The 19,469-nt window shown below is 41.2% G+C and overlaps 1 protein-coding gene across 2 annotated transcripts in view; it reads right to left on the reverse strand.

The window, feature by feature from the left end:
• Positions 1-19,469, reverse strand: part of RGS12 (regulator of G protein signaling 12) — a 174,295-nt gene that overhangs the window by 144,689 nt on the left and 10,137 nt on the right. Inside the window, exons 4-6 of one of the 2 annotated variants that reach the window (XM_084625992.1) lie at positions 19,250-19,346; positions 15,416-15,476; positions 12,765-14,729 (exon numbers count right to left, since the gene is read on the reverse strand). In XM_084625992.1, coding sequence (XP_084482118.1) covers positions 12,765-14,624 — 1,860 coding nt within the window. In that variant the 5' untranslated portion in view covers positions 14,625-14,729; positions 15,416-15,476; positions 19,250-19,346. The remainder of the gene's footprint in view (positions 1-12,764; positions 14,730-15,415; positions 15,477-19,249; positions 19,347-19,469) is intronic. The other variant, XM_084625993.1, reaches the window with a different exon arrangement.

The following is a 19,469-nucleotide window of genomic DNA, read 5'->3' on the forward strand; positions in this document are numbered from 1 at the left end:
TGTATGGCAACTTCCACCTTATCTGTATATATATATATATATATAATCTTCTTACTATATGTTCCGTTCTATGCATCCGATGAAGTGGGCTGTAGCCCACGAAAGCTTATGCTCTAATACATTTATTAGTCTCGAAGATGCCACGAGTGCTCCTGTCCTTAAACAACAGGTGATGATCTTGGTATGTTATGATAGCACCTCCTCTTACAATCACAAGCAGCAACATTAAGAGGAGGATGGAAATGTTTCAAAATGGAATTTAAAATTACAAAAAGTAAGCTGTACAAGAAGAGGGAAAGAGTTCCAAAGAGGTGATGCCTGAGAAAAAAGAATACAAAAACACTGTAATTATATGGCACATACCAAACTCTAGTTCAAATACAAAAATTACTGATGTATAATGGTTTCAACAGAAACCACCAAATTTCCTCCTCCATCAACACTCATGTCAGAGTTGGAACAAATTAGAAAATCCTTTGGTTTGGAGCTCTCCTACCTGCCTTTTGGCTCCCTTGGAGATGAAAGCGAGGCCACATTTTGGGGGAAAATACAGTTTTATCTCAATGGGATGTTAACTTTGAAACCCATGTGTGACAATTAAAATGGCAACACTGGTAACAATTTCACTTTTGATCAAAGCACACAACAAAAAACAAATATAATAAAATCATTCAGAGTTTTTAAGGCCAGAAAGCACAACTGTGATCATCTAATCTGACCCTCTGCAAAACAGAGGCCATCAATTTCAGTAAGCAGATCCTGCATCTAATTCAACAATTTGTGGTTGCACTGGAAGCTAAGATTACTGCAACCTGTCATGAACAAGTGTCAGGGAATCGGAACCTCCCTATCCTTCCTATGTAACTAATGGGGATCGGTGTCCTGGCTAGAGGCCCCATATGGAAAAGGTTGAGAACCAATAAACTGGAGCATATGTTTTAGAAAGACATCCAATTTAATTTAAAGGCTCCCAATGATGGACAATTTACTATATCCCTTCATAATCCGTACCAGCAGTTAATTACACTCACTTTTAAAAATTTGCAACTTATTTCCAGTTTGAATGTATCTGACCTCAATTTCAACCTTGTTATGACGGTCTGCTACTATCAGAAAATGTACCCCTCTGTAGTTAATTACAGACTGTGATCAAGTCACCTCTTAACCTTCTATTTGATAAGCTAAATAGATTGAGCTCTTTCAGTTTTCACAAGAAGGCATATTTTCCACAACTCAAGTCATTCTTGCAGCTCTTCTCTGAACCATATAAATTGTGCTTAAAACACAGGGTTTACTAAATACTGTTCTTCTTGCTGATTGAAAATTAACGTTTTTCTATATATTGCAAAAGAGAAGTAGAATACATCTAACTGCACTAGTCCATTCTTCTTTCAAAGTGAGGAAGTTGACACGAGCAGAGATGAGATAGTTGAGGCACCTAAGAGCCATGATATCTTAGCCATCAGTTTCAGATAAGCCATAGATAGGACAAACAGTTCATAGAGACAAAGCATTGCTTTTTTCGCATTTGGTTGCCAACTATAACTGAGTTTTGTCTCCTAAACTACACACACATTCCCACAGTTTACATTTTACACTGCTGGTATTTAACAATATTACTATATCTGTAAAATCTCATCTCCTGGTCTGTGCTACAGTATTAAAATCCAAGAGCAGAATTTTATTTCAATTAGAGAAACTCTCTTGTTATCCTCAAGTTTTGTTTTGTTTTAAACGTTGTCATAACTTTCAGTTAATTCATGGTGTTTTCCTTTATCTTTAATTGCCCAGCCTGGTACTAGAGAGGACAAGCATGTAAATAACACGATATAGTATATACCACTAAAAAAAGAGAGTGGTTGTTTTCCAACTTCCAGTCCACTAACTACCTTTTTGTACCAGACGTTTTGAAAGTGGATACTTTAAGGGTATCAACAAATCTTTCATCATTACAAATATCGGTATCAGCTGTACTGTGTGACAAAAGAATGCTAAAACCACTATCGTGTCAGTATTTATAATTAAAATTAAGTACTTCTGTACAATCCCTTAAACAACAGTGATATCACAAGAAAGTTGTATTGATAATACCAGCAATATGGAAGTACTGGAGAGTGAAGAGTGCTCGGGCATGTGTTGTGTTTATATTATTTTAGGCATTAGTTATCTGGAAGTAAGATACTGGTTTGAAACCTAAGGACTCTGCGAGGGTAGCTGGGTTCCTAGGAACCACCCTGGGATGTTGGTTTGAAAAGTAGCAGTAGGAGAACAGCCACTGTAGGAGTGTGTGTCAAGATCTGACTGCTGAAGGTGATTGTTTGGGCAGACTGAAGTTGCCAAGAACGGTCTTTCCAGACAGCAAAGGCTGGTACATCAGGAATGACAGACGTCCAGGCTGCCAAGAGGCCAGTAGTGAGACTAGAGTGGGAGAACCTCAGACTCCAAGATTTATGAAAAGGAAGCGTGAACTGGGGTATGAAATAAGACTTTCTATGGCTTGAAAAGAACAGTGAACACTGCCAGAGGATCAGTACCAGAGTTCATTCATGGGTGTTAACTGTAAATAATAAAATATAAGTTCATTAATTCAGTCTGCAGTGGAGCTCTGGTGAATGGGGATTTCTGCAACAGCCTTTGAAAAAACACTTACCATACCTATCAAGAGACACCCATTCCTGGGGTAGTGTCATTGTAACAAAAAGGAGAGGAAGAGGGGTCCACCGAGGTTAAAATTTCCAAGTGAGAAGCTTGTTGGTGGCAGCACATTTCCACTACAAGCCTGTAGGAAACTCAGTGTTTGTGACAGTATTGCAAAACAAACAACTTCTATGCCAGTATTACTCTGGCTTAGTAACTGAAGAAAATTCAACGCATAGTTAGTTTGCCAGGAAGCAATATTACAAAGAACATTTTTTTCTGAGACTCAACCAGAGTTTATGCAGCACAGAAAATACTTATACAATCTCGGACGTTAGGACCTCCATGCTGCTGACTTAAAATGAGGTTACTTTTCAGTAAAATGTGGTCACTACAATTACATAGGTTTTTTAATCCATTATGCATTAATTCTGTTGCTTCCCACCAATTTTTTCATCCCATCAAGCTGCTGCTCCACATTTCTTGTCTCTTATTTCACATGCAGCTGAGAAATACTTTTATTTCTGTCCATTTCTAAATTGTTGTAGCTGTTCTACAGATATTCTGATTTGGCAACTGAAGCCTAGATGTACACTCATTCCACAAAGCCTTCACATTTCAGATGCAACACAGAATTTTTAGCACTTGAGCTTCAAATTGTAGTACTGAGCAAAGTAAGCACAGTTCTCTCCAAAGTCAATAGTAGCCTAATGGGTACGGTCTCTTGATTCTATTGAGTTTCTTGGTAAAAGAGAAAGCAACTATTACATTTCTTTAAAAAAAAAAAAAAAAAGCACAGCCTATTTATGATTGTCCCAGAATTTACCATTTTTAAAATTAATATTCTTTGGAAGGTTATAATATATCTGCAAGAATGGTATTAAATTATTCAATGTATTCATTATACTTACATTAGGTATAACTAATTTCTGACATTTAATATAGTAACTGTTTCATCTGGCAAGAAGTATAAAAGTTAACCTTCTTTAGAAAAGTGCCTCTTTTGAAGATTGGCGTTAGTATGAATTAATTTCAGATCCCACAGGTTTTGATTTTGGGAGATGGGGGGGGTTAGAGGGAGACGTGTTTTTGTTTTGTTTCTTGGTTGGTTGTTGTTTTTTTTGCTTGGTATTTTGTTTTGTTTTGTTTGTTTTTTTTTTGAGATACTAGCATCTTAAATCAGATCAGAGCACTACAATTCCAAAAATTATATTCAGTTGTACTGCATGAAAAACAGCAATCCAACGGTTACTGATTCCACCCTATAAATGGCAGGGCTAACAATCTCAACAAGGGAGCAAACAGAAGTGTAGAAGAAAGGGAAAAAATGGTTACTCACCTTCTCGTAACTGTTGTTCTTCGAGATGTGTTGTTCATGTCCATTCCAACCAGGTGTGTGCGTGCAAGCCAGCTGGAAGATTTTTCCTTAGCAGCGTCCGTAGGGTCAGCCTGGGTGCCCCCTGGAGTCGCGCCTTCATGGCACCCAATATAGGGCCCTGCCAACCCCCCATCCCCTCAGTTCCTTCTTGCCAGCTACTCCAACAGAGGGGTAGGAAAGTGGGTATTGTGTTGTTCATGTCCATTCCAATACCCACTTTCCTACCCCTCTGTTGGAGTAGCTGGCAAGAAGGAACTGAGGGGATGGGGGGTTGGCAGGGCCCTATATTGGGTGCCATGAAGGCGCGACTCCAGGGGACACCCAGGCTGACCCTACGGACGCTGCTAAGGGAAAATCTTCCAGCTGGCTTACACGCAGCACGCACACACCTGGTTGGAATGGACATGAACAACACATCTCAAAGAACAACAGTTACGAGAAGGTGAGTAACCGTTTTTTCTTCTTTGAGTGACTGTTCATGTCCATTCCAACCAGGTGACTCACAAGCTAAAGTTCAGGAGGTGGGGTCAGAGTCATTTACTGATTGGAGCACGGCTCGCCCAAAGGCCGCATCATCTCAGGCTTGTTGTGTGATCACATAGTGTGTCGTAAACATGTGTATCGAGGACCACGTTGCCACTCTGCAGATTTCCTGGGTGGGGACCTGCACCAGGAATACAGCTGAGGAGGCCTGAGCCCTGGTGAAGTGAGTAGCAATCAGCGGGGCAGCCACCTTCGCCAGGTCATAACACTCCCAAACGCAGAATGTGATCCACGACGAAATGCATTAGGATGAGATAGGGAGGCCCTTCATCCCATCTGCCACCGCCACAAATAGCTGGACAGACTTCCGGAACAGCTTAGCTCTCCCTATATAAAGTGCCCTGTGTACATCCAATGAGTGAAGCTAGCCATCACCAGCAGTAAGAAGGAACTGAGAGGTGTGGGGTCAGCAGGGCCCTATATTGGCATGACTCCAATGAAGTCCCCCATGAAGGCACGACTCCAGGGGCACCAAGGCCGACCCTACGGACGCTGTTAAGGGAAAATTTTCCAGCTGGCATGCACAAGGCACATACATACCTGGTTAGAATGAACATGAAGAATCACTTGAAGAAGAAATGACAATTACGCAACAGAAAAAAGGAATATAAGATCCACACAGCTTTGCTATCAAATCCTTTGCAATTTAAAATACCTGCCTTCAGATATTTCAGCAAACCACAGTGGCTGATATGAAAACTCGTGGATATTATATAAAGAATTTTTGCATATAACTTCCATCCCATTCTAAACTTGAACACTTCAGTCTTTCTTGCTTTACCACCCAAGACCACCTCCACGTTAGAGTAGTTACATTGTCAGTTATAATTCAGACAAAGGAGCAAAACGGCTAAAAATAAGTATTATGCATCAACCAAAACTGCATTAACCAAATACAGGATTGATGACCAGTTTAATGTCAGCATTTTTTGCTTGAAGACAGTAATAATCAAGTTTTCTCAGATTTCATATATACTGTTACACTTTTTGACCAGCAGATAGACAAAAAATTGAGGTCTAGGTTGTTCCAGTTATGAGAAGAAACCAGTCATGGTCACATATTTCTTTGATGCAGTTTTGTTTATTTTCAAATGTACAAATTCCTGACTCTCTGAATACAGGGAGAATCAAACAGCTAGAAGGAGCTTCTTTTGCTCACAGCACCAAGAACATTCTTTTCAGCCTGCACCTTGGGCCCAAGGCTTCTTCCAGGGATAACCGCCGTGCTTTCAGTGGCTCTTTCAGGCTCTCTCTCCATCTCAGTCTTTCCCAGTTTTTTGTCTTCTGCCTTCCCAGACACACACACACACACACACACACACACACCCCCCTCTACCACCCAAAATAATATTCAACAAAAACTCCTAGATGGGTTTACATACCCCTGTTGTCATAGTGGGGGCTTCTCCTTACAGTCATGTTAACTGAAGGGCGTGTTCACATCTACCAACCTCAGTGAGGTTTTATCAACAAGTTTTCACCCAACTTATATTCATATATATGTGTGCACATATTATAGCAATATTTTAAGTAACCAAAGTTATTGTCATTATAACTTAGTCAAAATGTTTTGGAATTTAAAAATGGTCTTCAGAGAGACAGTTCAATACACAATAGGCTAATATGCTGTAGATTAGAATAAGGACTAACTCCCAATCCTTTGTTCCTGAAGAGGCATGGATTAATAAAGCCTTGTCATTTTCTATGTGGAGTGAAGTTGTAGCTGGGTCAGTCCCAGGATATTAGAGAGAAAAGGTGGGTGAGGTAATATTTTTATTGGACCAGTTCTGTTGTTGGTTAGACAAGCTTTTGAGTCACACAGAAAAGCTCTGTGTGGCTCAAAAGCTTGCCTCTCTCACCAACAGAAGTTGGTCCAATAAAATATATTACTTCACCCACCATGTCACTTTCTAGCAGTCCTGATATGTGACTAATGATGGTGACAATCTCAGAGAAAGCACTATTCATGGTTAAATCATGGGTCTGGAAATTGGGTGACCAGGGTTTTGATTTCCAGGTCTGCCCCTGATTGCAGCATAGCCTTGGGCTATTCATTTTGTGGTTCAGTTTCCCTATCTGTAAAATGGAGACGATACCTATTTCAAGGAGAATAAAGAGGTTTAATATATAAAGATGATTGCAACTGCATTTACATTATAAATCCACGTTTACCCCCTCTAGGATCCACAAAATAAACTCAAAATTCATGGGTTAGGAATGTGATCAAAGTAGAATTTTTCAAACAAAATTTGAAGTAAATTGGAGAAAGCATTCATTCCTGTATTAATACTAAAAACAAACTGCTTTTTTGTTATTTGATATTAAAAGAAGGAAAGAGATAAAAACTGAGTTTACTGGACTCATCTAGACTAGATCTAGTGAACAAAGATTAGTTGGTTAAATTCCAGTTTTAAAAGAGAAAATTTTAAATAGTAATGCAAGAATGACATGCCTGCTCCAATGATCTTAAAGTAGCCATCAAATGAATGCTGGAGGTTTACCCTTTCATGACAATCCGTCTAACCCTTTTCCTAATAGGAAGAAAAAACTGAATTGATTGCTACAGGGGCTTGTCAATGGGGTAAAAAAGAAAGTTATGAACCTTTCTGGTAACTGTTGTTCTTTGAGATGTGTTGCACATGTCCAGTCCAATGGAGGTATCTGTGCACCCCAAGCACAGTTGCCAGAAATTTTTCCCTTAGCGATATCCATTAGGTCAGCTCTAGCACCCTCTGGTGTTGCACACTCAGTGCTGGTATAAGGCCCTTCTGACCCTGCCCTCCTTCGGTTTCTTCTTACCGACAGCCTCCAAAGAGGGAATGCAGGGTGGATTTTGGAATGGACATGTGCAGCACATCTTGAAGAACAACAGTTACAAAAAAGTTAGTAACCAGTTTTTCTTCTCCGAGTGCTTGCACATGTCCATTCCAATACGACTCACAAGTTGACCCAGAGGTGGGTTCAGAGGTCAAGGGCAGGCTGACTGTAACACAGCCCGTCATCTCTGGCCTGTTATGTAATGGCATGGTCGTCAGTTCGTATGTTCACCTCACACTAGGTTGCCTCCCTGCATATGTCCTGAATTGGTACCTGTGCTAAGAAAGCAGTGGAAGAGGCTTGAGATATTGTAGAGTGAGCAGTCAGGTTAGATGGGGGCAGGATGTTAGCGAGCATGTAACATGTCTTGATAAACTAAATAATCCACAGTGAGATTCTTTGTGCAGAAAATAGGGAGATCTCTCATCCTTTCTGCTATGAACAGCTAAGTAGTTCTGTGGAATGGTTTGCTCCTTTGCGTGTAGTAGGCCAGGAAATGCCATACATCCAAAGAGTGGAGTCGCTGTTGCTCCCTGTTCACATGCGGTTTAGGCTAGAACATCAGCAAAAAAACTACTTGACTGCAATGGAACTGAGATACAACTTTTGGGAGGAACGATGGGTGCGGTCACAACTGGACCTTGTCTTTGAAAGAGACCACATATGGGAGTTCCAGAATGAGAGCTCAGATCTCTGAAAGCCATCTGACCAAGGTGATGGCCACTACTTTCCAAGAGAGGTGTAGCAGCGAGCATGTTGCCAATGGTTCAAACAGGGTTTGACAAGACCAGGTTTAGATCCCATAGAGGGGTGGGATCCCTGACCTGTGGGTACACCCTCTCCAGGCCCTTGAGGAACCTGACTACTATGTCGTGTGAAAAGACTGAAAGATTGTCGACCTTGGGATGGAAGGCTGAGATGGCTTCTAGCCCTTTCTGTCTTAAAAGGAGGTAGTCTAGAATGAGCTGCAGACGCAGGACTCATTGTTGTGAACACCAGATGGAGAACCTCTTCCATTTTGCCAGGTAGGTAGTGCTGGTAGATGGCTTTCTACTGCCCATCAGGTCTTCTTGGACTTCCTCCAAACAAACCAGCTCTTCTGGATTTAGCCATAGAGCATTCAGGCTGTCAGGTGCAGCGACGTAAGGTTCAGGTGAAGCATTCGACCCTAATCCCTGGATAACAAGTCTATGTGTGATGGAAGCTGTAAACACATCTCCATTGACATGGCCAGGAGAGAGGAGAACCAACGTTGTCTGGGCCATGCCGGGGCGATGAGGATGACCTGCACTCCGTCCCACTTGATCTTCATCAGAACCTTGTGGATCAGAGGGATAGGCAGAAAGGCATAGTACAGGTGCTTTGTCCATGGTATTAGGAACACATCTCCAAGAGACTCTAGGCTGTGGTCCCTGAGGGAACAGAATTGATGGCATTTCCTGTTAGATCAAACGTCAAACAAGACCATAGGGGGAGTCCCCCACCATCGGAAGGCGTCCCTTACAAAGTCTACATGGAGAAGAGAAAGACCCGCTGAGGCATTCTGCTAGCTGTTCTGAATCCTAGGAAGGTAGGAAGCTTCTAGTGTGATGCCCTGGTCAATGCAGAATAACGACAGACAGACAGCTTCCTAACACAGGGAGGAAGAATGTGCACCCTTCTGCCTGTTTATGTAGAACATGGCTGTCGTATCGTCAGTAAGGACTGAAACAGATTTGCCTGTCAAGAGGGGCAGAAATGCCTGCCAAGCTAAGTATACTGCCCTGAGTTCCCTGACATTGATTTGCAGGGACAGTTTTTCTTGGGTCCAGAGGTCTTATGTTCTGATAGGCCCTAAGTGGGCCCCCCCAGCCAAGGGCTGATGCATTGCATACCAGCGACAGGGATGGACAAGGTCTCGAGAAGGGTACCCCTTTGTATATCATGCTCCTGTCCAGCCACTGTTGTAGTGAGGTTAGGACCTGGGCCGGGGCTATAAGAATCAAGTCCAAGAGGTGACGAGGGGGGAGTAGACTATGATTAGCCAGGCTTGCAGAAGCCTGAGTTGGAGCCTTGCGTGCTGTAGTAGGTATGTGCATAACGTAATGTGGCTCAGGAGGCTCAGACACTGTTGTGCAGTCACAATCAGATGGCTTTGGAAAGATCTTAACAGGGACACGATTCTGAGAAACCAGTCCTTCAGAAGTACAGCTCTCGCTTGCACTGGGTTGCGTACTGCCCCATGAACTCTATCCTGTGGATTAGGGTGGACTTCTGGAAGTTCAACACAAGGCCCAACGCATTGAAGGTTGATTGGATGACCATATGTCCACCTTTATTTGAGCTCTAGACCATCCCTTGATCAGACAGTTGTTGAGGTATAGGAATATGTGGACTCCCGTTTTCCTTAGAAAGGCCACTACTACCGCTACACATTTCATGAATACCTGTGGGGGCAGCTGACAGCCCTAATGGGAGCACTGTGAACTGGTAGGGATTTTGGTTTACTACAAACCTTAGGAAATGTCTGTGACCAGGGAAGATTGCAATATGGAAGTAAGCGTCCTTTAGATCAAGGGCGACATACCAATCCCCAGGATCCAGCGAGGGAATAAGGAAGGCAAGGAGACCATGCAGAACTTCAGGTTCTTGAAATATCGGTTAAGACTGCTCAGGTCTAAAATTGGTCTGAGACATACACCCCTTTGGTTTTCAAGATTAGGAAGTAGTGGGAATAGAACCCTCTTCCCCTCAAGTGAGGAAGAACCTACTCTACAGCTCCCACCTGAAGGAGGATTGGACTTCTTGCTGAAGGGTCCCTGAAAGGGGGCAGGGGAAGAAAGAGGGGAATGGACAGGAATTGGATGGTGTAACCCTGTTTTATGATATTGAGGCCCCATCGATCTGAAGTAATCTGGGTCCAGGAATCCAGGAAATAGGAAAGGGAGTTCGAAAACAGGTGTGTAGCTGGATCCAATGTAGAAGGGATTGTAATGCTGACCTAGAGAGTCTCATCAAAATGAGTGCTTTGACAACCCGAGGTGCCTGGAGGCTGGCTGAGTAGGGCCCGTTAAGAATGACTAAGGAGGGGGCCTGCGTCTAAACCTCCTGTTTCTTCTCCTCTGTTGTTCCTGCCTGGCTGTTTGAGGAAAGTAACTGCTGCAGTCTGCATTGTTTTCTTGGATCTGCCAGTACACAGAGACCCAAGCACTTCAAAGTTGCCTTTGAGTCCTTTCGGCCAGGCAGCCTAGCATCCGTCTGCTCTGAGAAGAGCAACGAACCCTCGAAAGCCAGGTCCTGGATGGTGTGTTACACCTCCTGAGGAAGCCCCAGTGATTGCAACCAGGAGCTCCTACGTATCGTCACCGCAGTCACCATTGATCTGGCCGCAGAGGTAGCAGCATCCAGGGCTGCTTGTAGGGAGGCCCAGGATACAGTTTTTCCTTTCTTGACAAGGGAGGAAAACTCCTGTCTGGAGTCTTGGGGAAGAAGGTGATTGAATTTGAGCAACAACTCCCACATGTTGAAGTTGTAGCACCCCAGCAAGGCCTGCTGGTTTACTACATGCAGTTGCAGGACCCCTGAGGAGTAGGCCTTGCGCCCAAAGAGGTCTAGCCTTTTAGGATCCTTCAACTTGGGAGTGGAGCCCGGTTGACCCTGGCAGTCTCATTCATTGGCCATCACAACCACCAACCACATCCTGGAAGTGTGTGAAAAGGAACTCATACCCCTTAGCCAGAACAAAGTATTTACACTGAGTGTTTTGCCATTGGCAGAAGGGAGGCAGGCGTTTGCTGAAGGGCCTTAATAGAGTCTGTGATGGTGTCATGTAGCAGCAGGGCCATTCTGGATGGACCCACTGGTGACAGGATGTCTAAGAGGCCATGTGTCACCTCCTTAACCACCTCCACTTGGACCCCTAGGTTTGAGGCTACCCGCTACCTGCTGCAGGGTCAGCAGGGCCTTATACCAGCATGTGATGCCAGAAGGCGCTAGAGCCAACCCAACAGATACTGCCATGGGAAAAATTTCTGGCACCTGTGTGGGTGCACAAATACTTACATTGAAATGGATATGTCAAACATCAAAGGAGGAGTATTTTCCCACCAAAATTGAAGTTAGAATAGTGGTGGTCATCACAATTATACAAGCCTGCTATTTTGGTAGACCCTGGCTTCAAAAATGAAAATGGAAACTGTCAGTCCCAGCATCCCCATACTTTTGCAGAGCTCCTGGGGTGTTCTTTTCCTACAATTCTTTAGCAATTCCACAAGAGGCCAGGGGCACGTAAGAGCCTCAAGTTTGGTGGAACAGTGAAGAAAGGAGATATGGTAGGCAGCACCGAAGTGGCATGTGGGCAGCACAGAGTGGAGAAGGAGGCCTGGGGGCAACAGTAGAGCAGAGGCCATTTCACTTCCACTGCAGCCCTTAAGCAGATTACATATGGACTCATCAGAGCCTCACACCCCTGCCTTCTACAAACCTTAAGTTAGTTTAGAGGCTTCCCACCGGCTTGCAATCCTCACTAGGTTTATTAGAAGTCTCACAGTCATTCCTAGGAGTTTATTAAGTTAAATAAGCCTTGGTAGCCTAAAGCTCCTGGGGTGTCTAAAAGCTTGCAGAGAGTGGGAGAGCTCCCAAAAATCCTCCTAAGATACCCTGACAGAACTCTACTCCTGTGAAACTCCTTAGATTCACATGAGAGAGGCTCCCCTGCAAAGTTCTCAAGAGGTGCACAGGAATAGGGCGCCCTTCCTGAAGATCTCAGGAAGCCCGCAGAAACAGTGGCAAGTGTTGGCTCCACACCCCATGCCTTCTCTTCCTGTCGGATGTTATGACTATTTTAAAAACTAAAGTAACTCCCAAACAAAAAACTCTGTAGAGATTCAATTATGACAGACACACATCTGTGAAAATCCTTATATGAACATTGTCGTTAGTAAAATAAAGCTAATAAAAGTCTGGACATTTGAAATAGTAAAGGAAGTTTACCTTTGCCTTTCTACTTTTTCAGGTGTTTGTATTTAAATTTTACCTCTTCTCTGAATTCCTTTTTAAAAGGTTGGGTTTTTCCAACAATGTTCTTTGTACAGTGTTTTATCCTTAAGTTACTGAAATATTCTCTCAACTTTAACTTCATCTTAACTTCTTTTGTGTCTGGAAATTAATTAGCATATTAATTAACAGATATTTTTATGCAAGAGGATGTTATTAAGCCTTCCCCATTTGTGGCAATTGCAGAGGTGAGAAAGAAGGAAGGTGGGAAGAATAGCTCAGAAGGTCTCCATATTAACACCTCTATGTACAACTTTATAATTACAAATGTTACACAAATTAAAAGTTTTATTAAACATATGTAACAGTATAACTTCAGAGTGTTTTCCAGTACCCTATATATGAACATTCTTACCTTTTTAGCTTCTTTAGACTTTCTAATATTGTGTTGAGGACCAAACTTCTTGTGTGTGCAAAACACATTCTTAGACCATTCATTTTTATGAGATGTTAACTGGGGCTGGCCAAAGCTGCCATCAACTCTGTATCTGTCAGCTGGAATCTTATTCATTGGAGGGGGAAGAGTGCCACAGTTAATACTTGACCAGCCATCTGTAGAATCTGTATAAGACTCCTGGTCACTGGCATTTCCATGTTGCCATTCTTGTAAGACATGAACAGGCAACCATCTCTGATTGCCTATGCCTGCAGTACTCTTCTTGGATGGCGGCACTGAACTTCGAGAAGAAACTAGTGGAACTTCAATACGAGTTGAAGGACTTAAGTGCTTACTTAAATTTTGTGATTTGTCATTCTGAATTATTTCTAAAGGAGTGTTTCCTTCTTGTTCTTGACAGAAGCCATTCCAAAGGGAAGCATGTTGATTCTGTCCCCTTCCAACTGGATTTTCCCATATACTATTAGGAATATGTTTATTTGGATTGCCTCCTAAATCAACCACCAAAACTCTACTGCTTTTTTCCTCTTGGTTAAAATTTCCAATACCACTATCACTGTTGCTGCTTGTACTGTTATTCTGATGAGCATCTGCATCGCCATCAAGAAAAGCCCTTGCTCGCATTCCCTCAATCAGCTCACCCATATCCCTATAGAGGACAGAGATAAATTGAAGAACAGGTAAAGATGATGTTGGAAATTCTAAACAGCCATTTGTGTCTGGATCTGCTGTACACTCCAGTCCAAAACGTCTTGCTATACCTTGGTGAATTTTATGATGAAATAATTCCGGATCCACCATGAACACATGACAAGATGTCCTCAGAACCCCTTCATCTTCTTGAGCCAAGCTTGCATCATCATTTGTCTGCATGGTAACTAGCCCAAAAAATCGTCTATCATCAGGGCACACAGCACTAAATGCCAGTTTCTCAGCAGGATATTCTGCTACTACACCAGACTTGTCACTGCAGAGCTGAATACAGTCATGCATAATCTTCATCATCACCAATGAATGGATTTTCTGTTCTGCCCGAAGGCGTCTCATACATCCCCGAATAGCCTGCAAACTGTCATTTTCCAGATTTGAGCTTGTTGAAGGAAGTTCAATCGAGCCTAGGTAACCTACCACCATAGCAACATTTAAAATACTTGCATCTAACCCAAAGTCCTCTGGATTTTCCAGTCCAATTTGAAAAACTAAATCATCATGCAACACTTTGGATATTTCTTCCTTTGAAAGTAGATTAGGATTGTTATTTATACTTTCATGTCCAGTTTCAAATTTAGTAGCAGCAGTCTCAGAAAGGGCTCTTTGTTTTGGTACTGAATTCTCTGCATTACCAGCACAAAAACTAGGATTTTCAAAGATCATGTTGAAAATTCCACCAGACTGCATTTCTTCAACAACCTTCTCTGCTCTATTTATACCCAAGGCTTTAGAGTCAGGCTTTGGCTTCAGCCACCCTTTCCCATCATAAAAACCAACTTCTTCATCACTAGAACATGAGTCAATATGACTGTTGCCTTCAGCAATGACCATGTGCAGGACTCCAGAACATTTTCCTATTAGTTTTACCACATCTTCATGAGAAGCTTGTTTTACATTAATTTCATTAATTGCAAATATTTGATCTCCTGCTTTAAGTCCAACATAATCTGCAGGACTTCCTTTCATAACGCAGCTCAGAACACAGGGAGCTTGTCCAGAAAGGGTGAACCCATAGCCAGCTCTTCCTCTTGCAACTTCCACGCTTCTTATCCGAGGAGGAGCATGCATATTGAGTCGACGTTTCACTGTTTCCCCTGGTCTATACATTTTGGTTAATCTCTGGAACAGGAGGAACCCTTAATTAGTCCAATTCTTATTCATGTTTCACTTAAGTGCTTTCCTGGAATCCCAGTTCCTTTATCTGCAGAAGTCCTAAAGAATAAATAAATAAATAAAAATTTATTTAATACTTTATATTTTCCTTTTTTGTTCTTCTTACTGTTTGGGAATACATTTATCAAAATTACTATAAAAGATATCAAAATAATAAAATATAGGCACAGGATCATGATCTCTTGCTACTTTATTCATTCCAAAGCAAAACTGAACAGACCTCAATGTTGATGCAAAAATTATATTAATAAAATGATAACTTTTAAAATATTAACTTGTTACAACTCAATATTAAGATATAGCTACAACAGGGGCTCCCCAATTTTTGGCAGAACAACCTCATTTTAATTATTTCCTGATTGGACCCCATAAAGCAAGGACACCACCATTTTGAAAAGCAAAATGGTGTCCTCTCTCAGCATGACCTTGCACACACCGTATTCGAAAGGTCATGTTGAGCGAAGCAAAATGGCATCCTTTGTGCTTGACAGCAAGACCCCATTTGAGGTCATGACCCACAGTTTGGGAACCACTGAGCCATAAATATGTTACAGCCATAATACTTGAAAATAGGACAATACATATTATGTTTTATTATGTTTAGCTAGTTATGTTGCAAAATGCTAACATTAACCAAAGATATTCCAGAATTTCTGCTATCACCCAAGGACAAACACATGTCAGAAAAGATAGCCCAACCTAGGCATAAAACCATGTTTTCTTACCCCACAAGTAGCTGCATTTTAAACTTTACCTTGCTTTATCTTCATACCATTTTCTTTTCTGCTGTATTTAAAAGATGGATTGGTTATTTAAATGTGTGCTTTGTACAAAATAGTTAATAGAAGTTTAATTGCTATAACAAACAGATTGTAACTCTGAGGAGCTTAGTCAAGGGACAAACTCCTAAAAGTGTCTTATCTAGACCAGGACACCTCCCTCTGTAAAATACCAGTTTGATACAAAAGTAATCCTTATTTCAAGAAGACAAACTACGTAAAACATTCATGTTTTAGGAAGAGACCTGATTGTGGAAAGGAACATAGGATGCAGTATCCGTGTAATAAATCTGGGTAAAACTACACAAAGAATTCTAGAAATATCTTTGATGAAGATAATTTTATAATTATTCTAAAAACTTGATTCAGAAAAGCCTCTAGGAAAATCATGTAGTTGGAAGTGTTTAAAACCTTCTGTTTATTTCTTATATGTTCACAAATACCTTTGTGAAATGTATACTTGCAAAGATGTTAGCTAAAGAAAAAGCTCCTAATATCACTGCTATGTAATAGTAAAATGCTTTATGTACCAGCATAGAATCTGATGACCTTGCTAAACTAATTACTAATGTAAGAAACTATTTAAATATAGAATTACTCACAGTAATTACTCTTATTAATTACTCAGAGTGCTTAAGCAACTCTCACCCAACTCAGGAAGACAAGAAGAATAATCTTTCCAAAAACTTTCATGTAGAACAAACAACTTTTTTAAATAACTATTTAAACTAATGACTCTCTTAAAGAATTATTTAATATTGAAAGACTGTTTTAAAAAACTGAAAACTTTATATAAAGAACAGTATTGTTTGGACTTTTTAGAAACAGAATTTCATTTCCTGTTAAACTCTGTTAAAATTGAAGAAATATCTCAGAAAATTGATTGAATAAAAAGAGAGAGTTAAAACTAACTTTAAAAGTTGTCTGATGCGTTCCTGCCACAAAAACAAAATCAATTAGAAATGTTGTATATTCATTAAACAAACTGCATATTCAAGAGCTGAAGGTGTCACTTAAACCAACCCCCAAGGAATGGACCAATGAGTGACAGCAATAAGCTTTGAATCTAAACAAGCCTGAAAGAGGTGTATTTTCTTATAATTTCATGGAAATAGTAAGAATATAAAAACTCTGAAGTGAGCACTTCTCAGACACACACAACCTCTGCTATCCTGCTTAAACAGCAAGCACTTATCATATATCCTGTCCATTTCTACAAACAAGCAGCCATAAGAGCTAAGAAAAACAGAGAAGACTAAGAAGAAATAAAAACCAAGGAAACCTCCCAACACGTCAACATGGATGGGTGAGAAAAAGTTAACCAAGACACTGCCAAGGGATTAGATTAAAACTGCTATGATTTTACTGGGATATAAAAATGCTGTTGTAAATTAAAATACCAACAGTTTCCCCTGTTAATCACCAAATGATTATTAGTCCATGTATTCCTGGAGAGGAAATGGGGCTAAATATTAGTGAACAAAAATAGTAGGATTTAAAATTCTTGATATTCATATCTCAAGACAGCTCCTTAAATGGCTTCTTTTAAGCAACAGATTTAAATATTTTTTTCAATTTCATAGGATTTAGTTAAGATTGCTTACATCGCCCATCTATAAACTATTTGTTGTTAATAACTAGACAGGATACCACCTCCCCTTAAGCAAATTATTTTGCCCATACACTATTTTGCCCAAACAGTTTTTAAGTATCTGGTAAGATACTAAGACTGAATTCACAATAATTTAGGGAAACAATATTAATTGGTCTTAACTTAACAAAGTATGCCCCACCCCCTAAAGGCAGTCCACTTTCAAGGTTATAATTAGGGCTCTACCAAATTCACGGCCATGAAAAACATATCATGGACCGTGAAATCTGGTCTCTCCCTGTGAAATCTGGTCTTTTGTGTGCTTTTACCCTATATTATACAGATGTCACAGGGGGAGACCAGCGTATCTCAAATTGGGGGCCCTGACCAAAAAGGGAGCTACAGGGGGTCACAGTATTGCCACCCTTTCAACTGCCCCACTCTGAAGGCATGCAGAAGAAGAGCAGCAGATGTTGGCCGGGCACCCAGCTCTGAAGCAGTGCTCCACCAGCAGCAGCGCAGAAGTAAGGGTGGTAGTATCATACCATACCATGTCACCTTTATTTCTGCGCTGCTGCCTTCAGAGCTGGGGAGCCAGAGAGTGGTGGTTGCTGACTGAGGGCTCAGCTCTGCAGGCAGCAACACAGAAGTGAGGTTGACAATACTATACCATGCCATCCTTACTTCTACACTACTGCTGCTGGCAGCGGCTCTGCCTTCAGAGCTGGGCTCCCAACCAGCAGCCACCGCTCTCCAACCGCCCAGCTCTGAAGGCAGAGCCGCTGCCACCACCAGCAGTAGTAAGGGTAGCAGTACCGCAACTCCCCCTACAATAACCTTACGGCCCCCCAAAACTACTTTTTGGATCAGGACCCCTACAATTACAACAGCATGAAATTTCAGATTTAAATAGCTAAAATTGTGAAATTTGCAATTTTTTAAAATCATATGATCATGACATTGACCAAAATGCACTGTGAATTTGGTAGGGTCCTAGTTATAATCTCTGTTAAAAGCTCTCCACAGACACACATACAGAAGAGATTGTAACACAAGCAACCAGTCTATCATTGGTGTACTGTTACTTGTGTTGTTTTATTTAATGTTTTCTTCTCCTTTCTAATAAAATAGACATGGTTAATAATTGAGGTTAATTTGCTTGATCTTAATCATGGTGTCCCCTAAGGTATATAAATGAATCCCTGTGCCTAAGTTTTCATCTACACTACAAGCTACAGATGTGTGTGACACTGGTAGACAAAGTGCCAGCCTATGCCCAGGCCCCCAAGCCTCACTGTTCACTGACAAATGCATAGCTGGAAACCAATCTGGCTCACCTATGTGTTAGCATTATTAAAATAGATGTTTAGTTTATAAGAATGTGTTTAGACTTGATGAAATGTTTGTAGGATGCTGCATGTATTGATGAGACACGGTGGGTGAGGTAATATCTTTTATTGAACCAACTTCTGTTGGTGAGAAGGACAAGCTTTCGAGCTTGTCTTGATCTCACTTATAACATTTGTATCCCATGGTATAAAGTTATACTGAGTGTTTTCACCGTAAGCCTCTGTAACTGTAACTCACCAACCAGGAAAGAAGCATTAATTAATGTAAAGTGTTCGTCCTGCACACAAGATGGCCCAAAGAAACCAAAATGAGCCATTGTGAAACATCAAAGGACTAAGACTTTGCTGATTGCCCTACACGCACACCCATTAAGAGGAGATAGGGCTCAAACACCTGTCCCATCAGTTTGAATGCTGTGGGAAGGAAATAAAAATCCCTGACCAAAAGTAACTGTATCACTGTGCTGCTTAGAATTTGGAGAAGGCAATATTTCTAAGCATAAGCAAGTGATCCCCAAGCTGCTTAGCTTAGGTTACCCCTAAAGGACATAAAGAGCTGGCACATTACAGCAGCTTCTATTTCTCTCTGGAACCTAAGACTAACTCATTTGAGTGTGTCCTATTTACAAGGTTAAAGCAGGTAAACACTCTCTTACTTCTCTTCTTAGTTAATAAATCTTTAGTTAGTTTATTATAGGATTGGCTACAAAGATTGTCTTTGGTTGCAATCTGAGGAATAACTGACCTGGAGTAAGTGCCTCGTTCTTTGGGACTGGGAACAACCTGAATATTGTTGTGAATTTTGGTTTAAGGGATCACCTATCACAAAGTTAGGCTTACCTGGGTGGCAAGATAGACAGTCCCCTTGGGTACCCTGGTCTGTGACTATGTTCAGGCACCACAACAGCCTTTGGAGTTCACAGTAGATTCGAGAAACCTAAGTACAGCAGAACCTCAGAGTTACAAACACCTCAGGAATGGAGGTTGTTCATAACTCTGAACAAACCATTATGGTTGCTCTTTCAAAAGTTTATAGCTGAACATTGACTTAATATAGCTT

This window comes from Lepidochelys olivacea, assembly GCF_965140295.1.
Source record: "Lepidochelys olivacea isolate rLepOli2 genome assembly, chromosome: 4".
NCBI lineage: Eukaryota > Metazoa > Chordata > Testudines > Cheloniidae > Lepidochelys > Lepidochelys olivacea.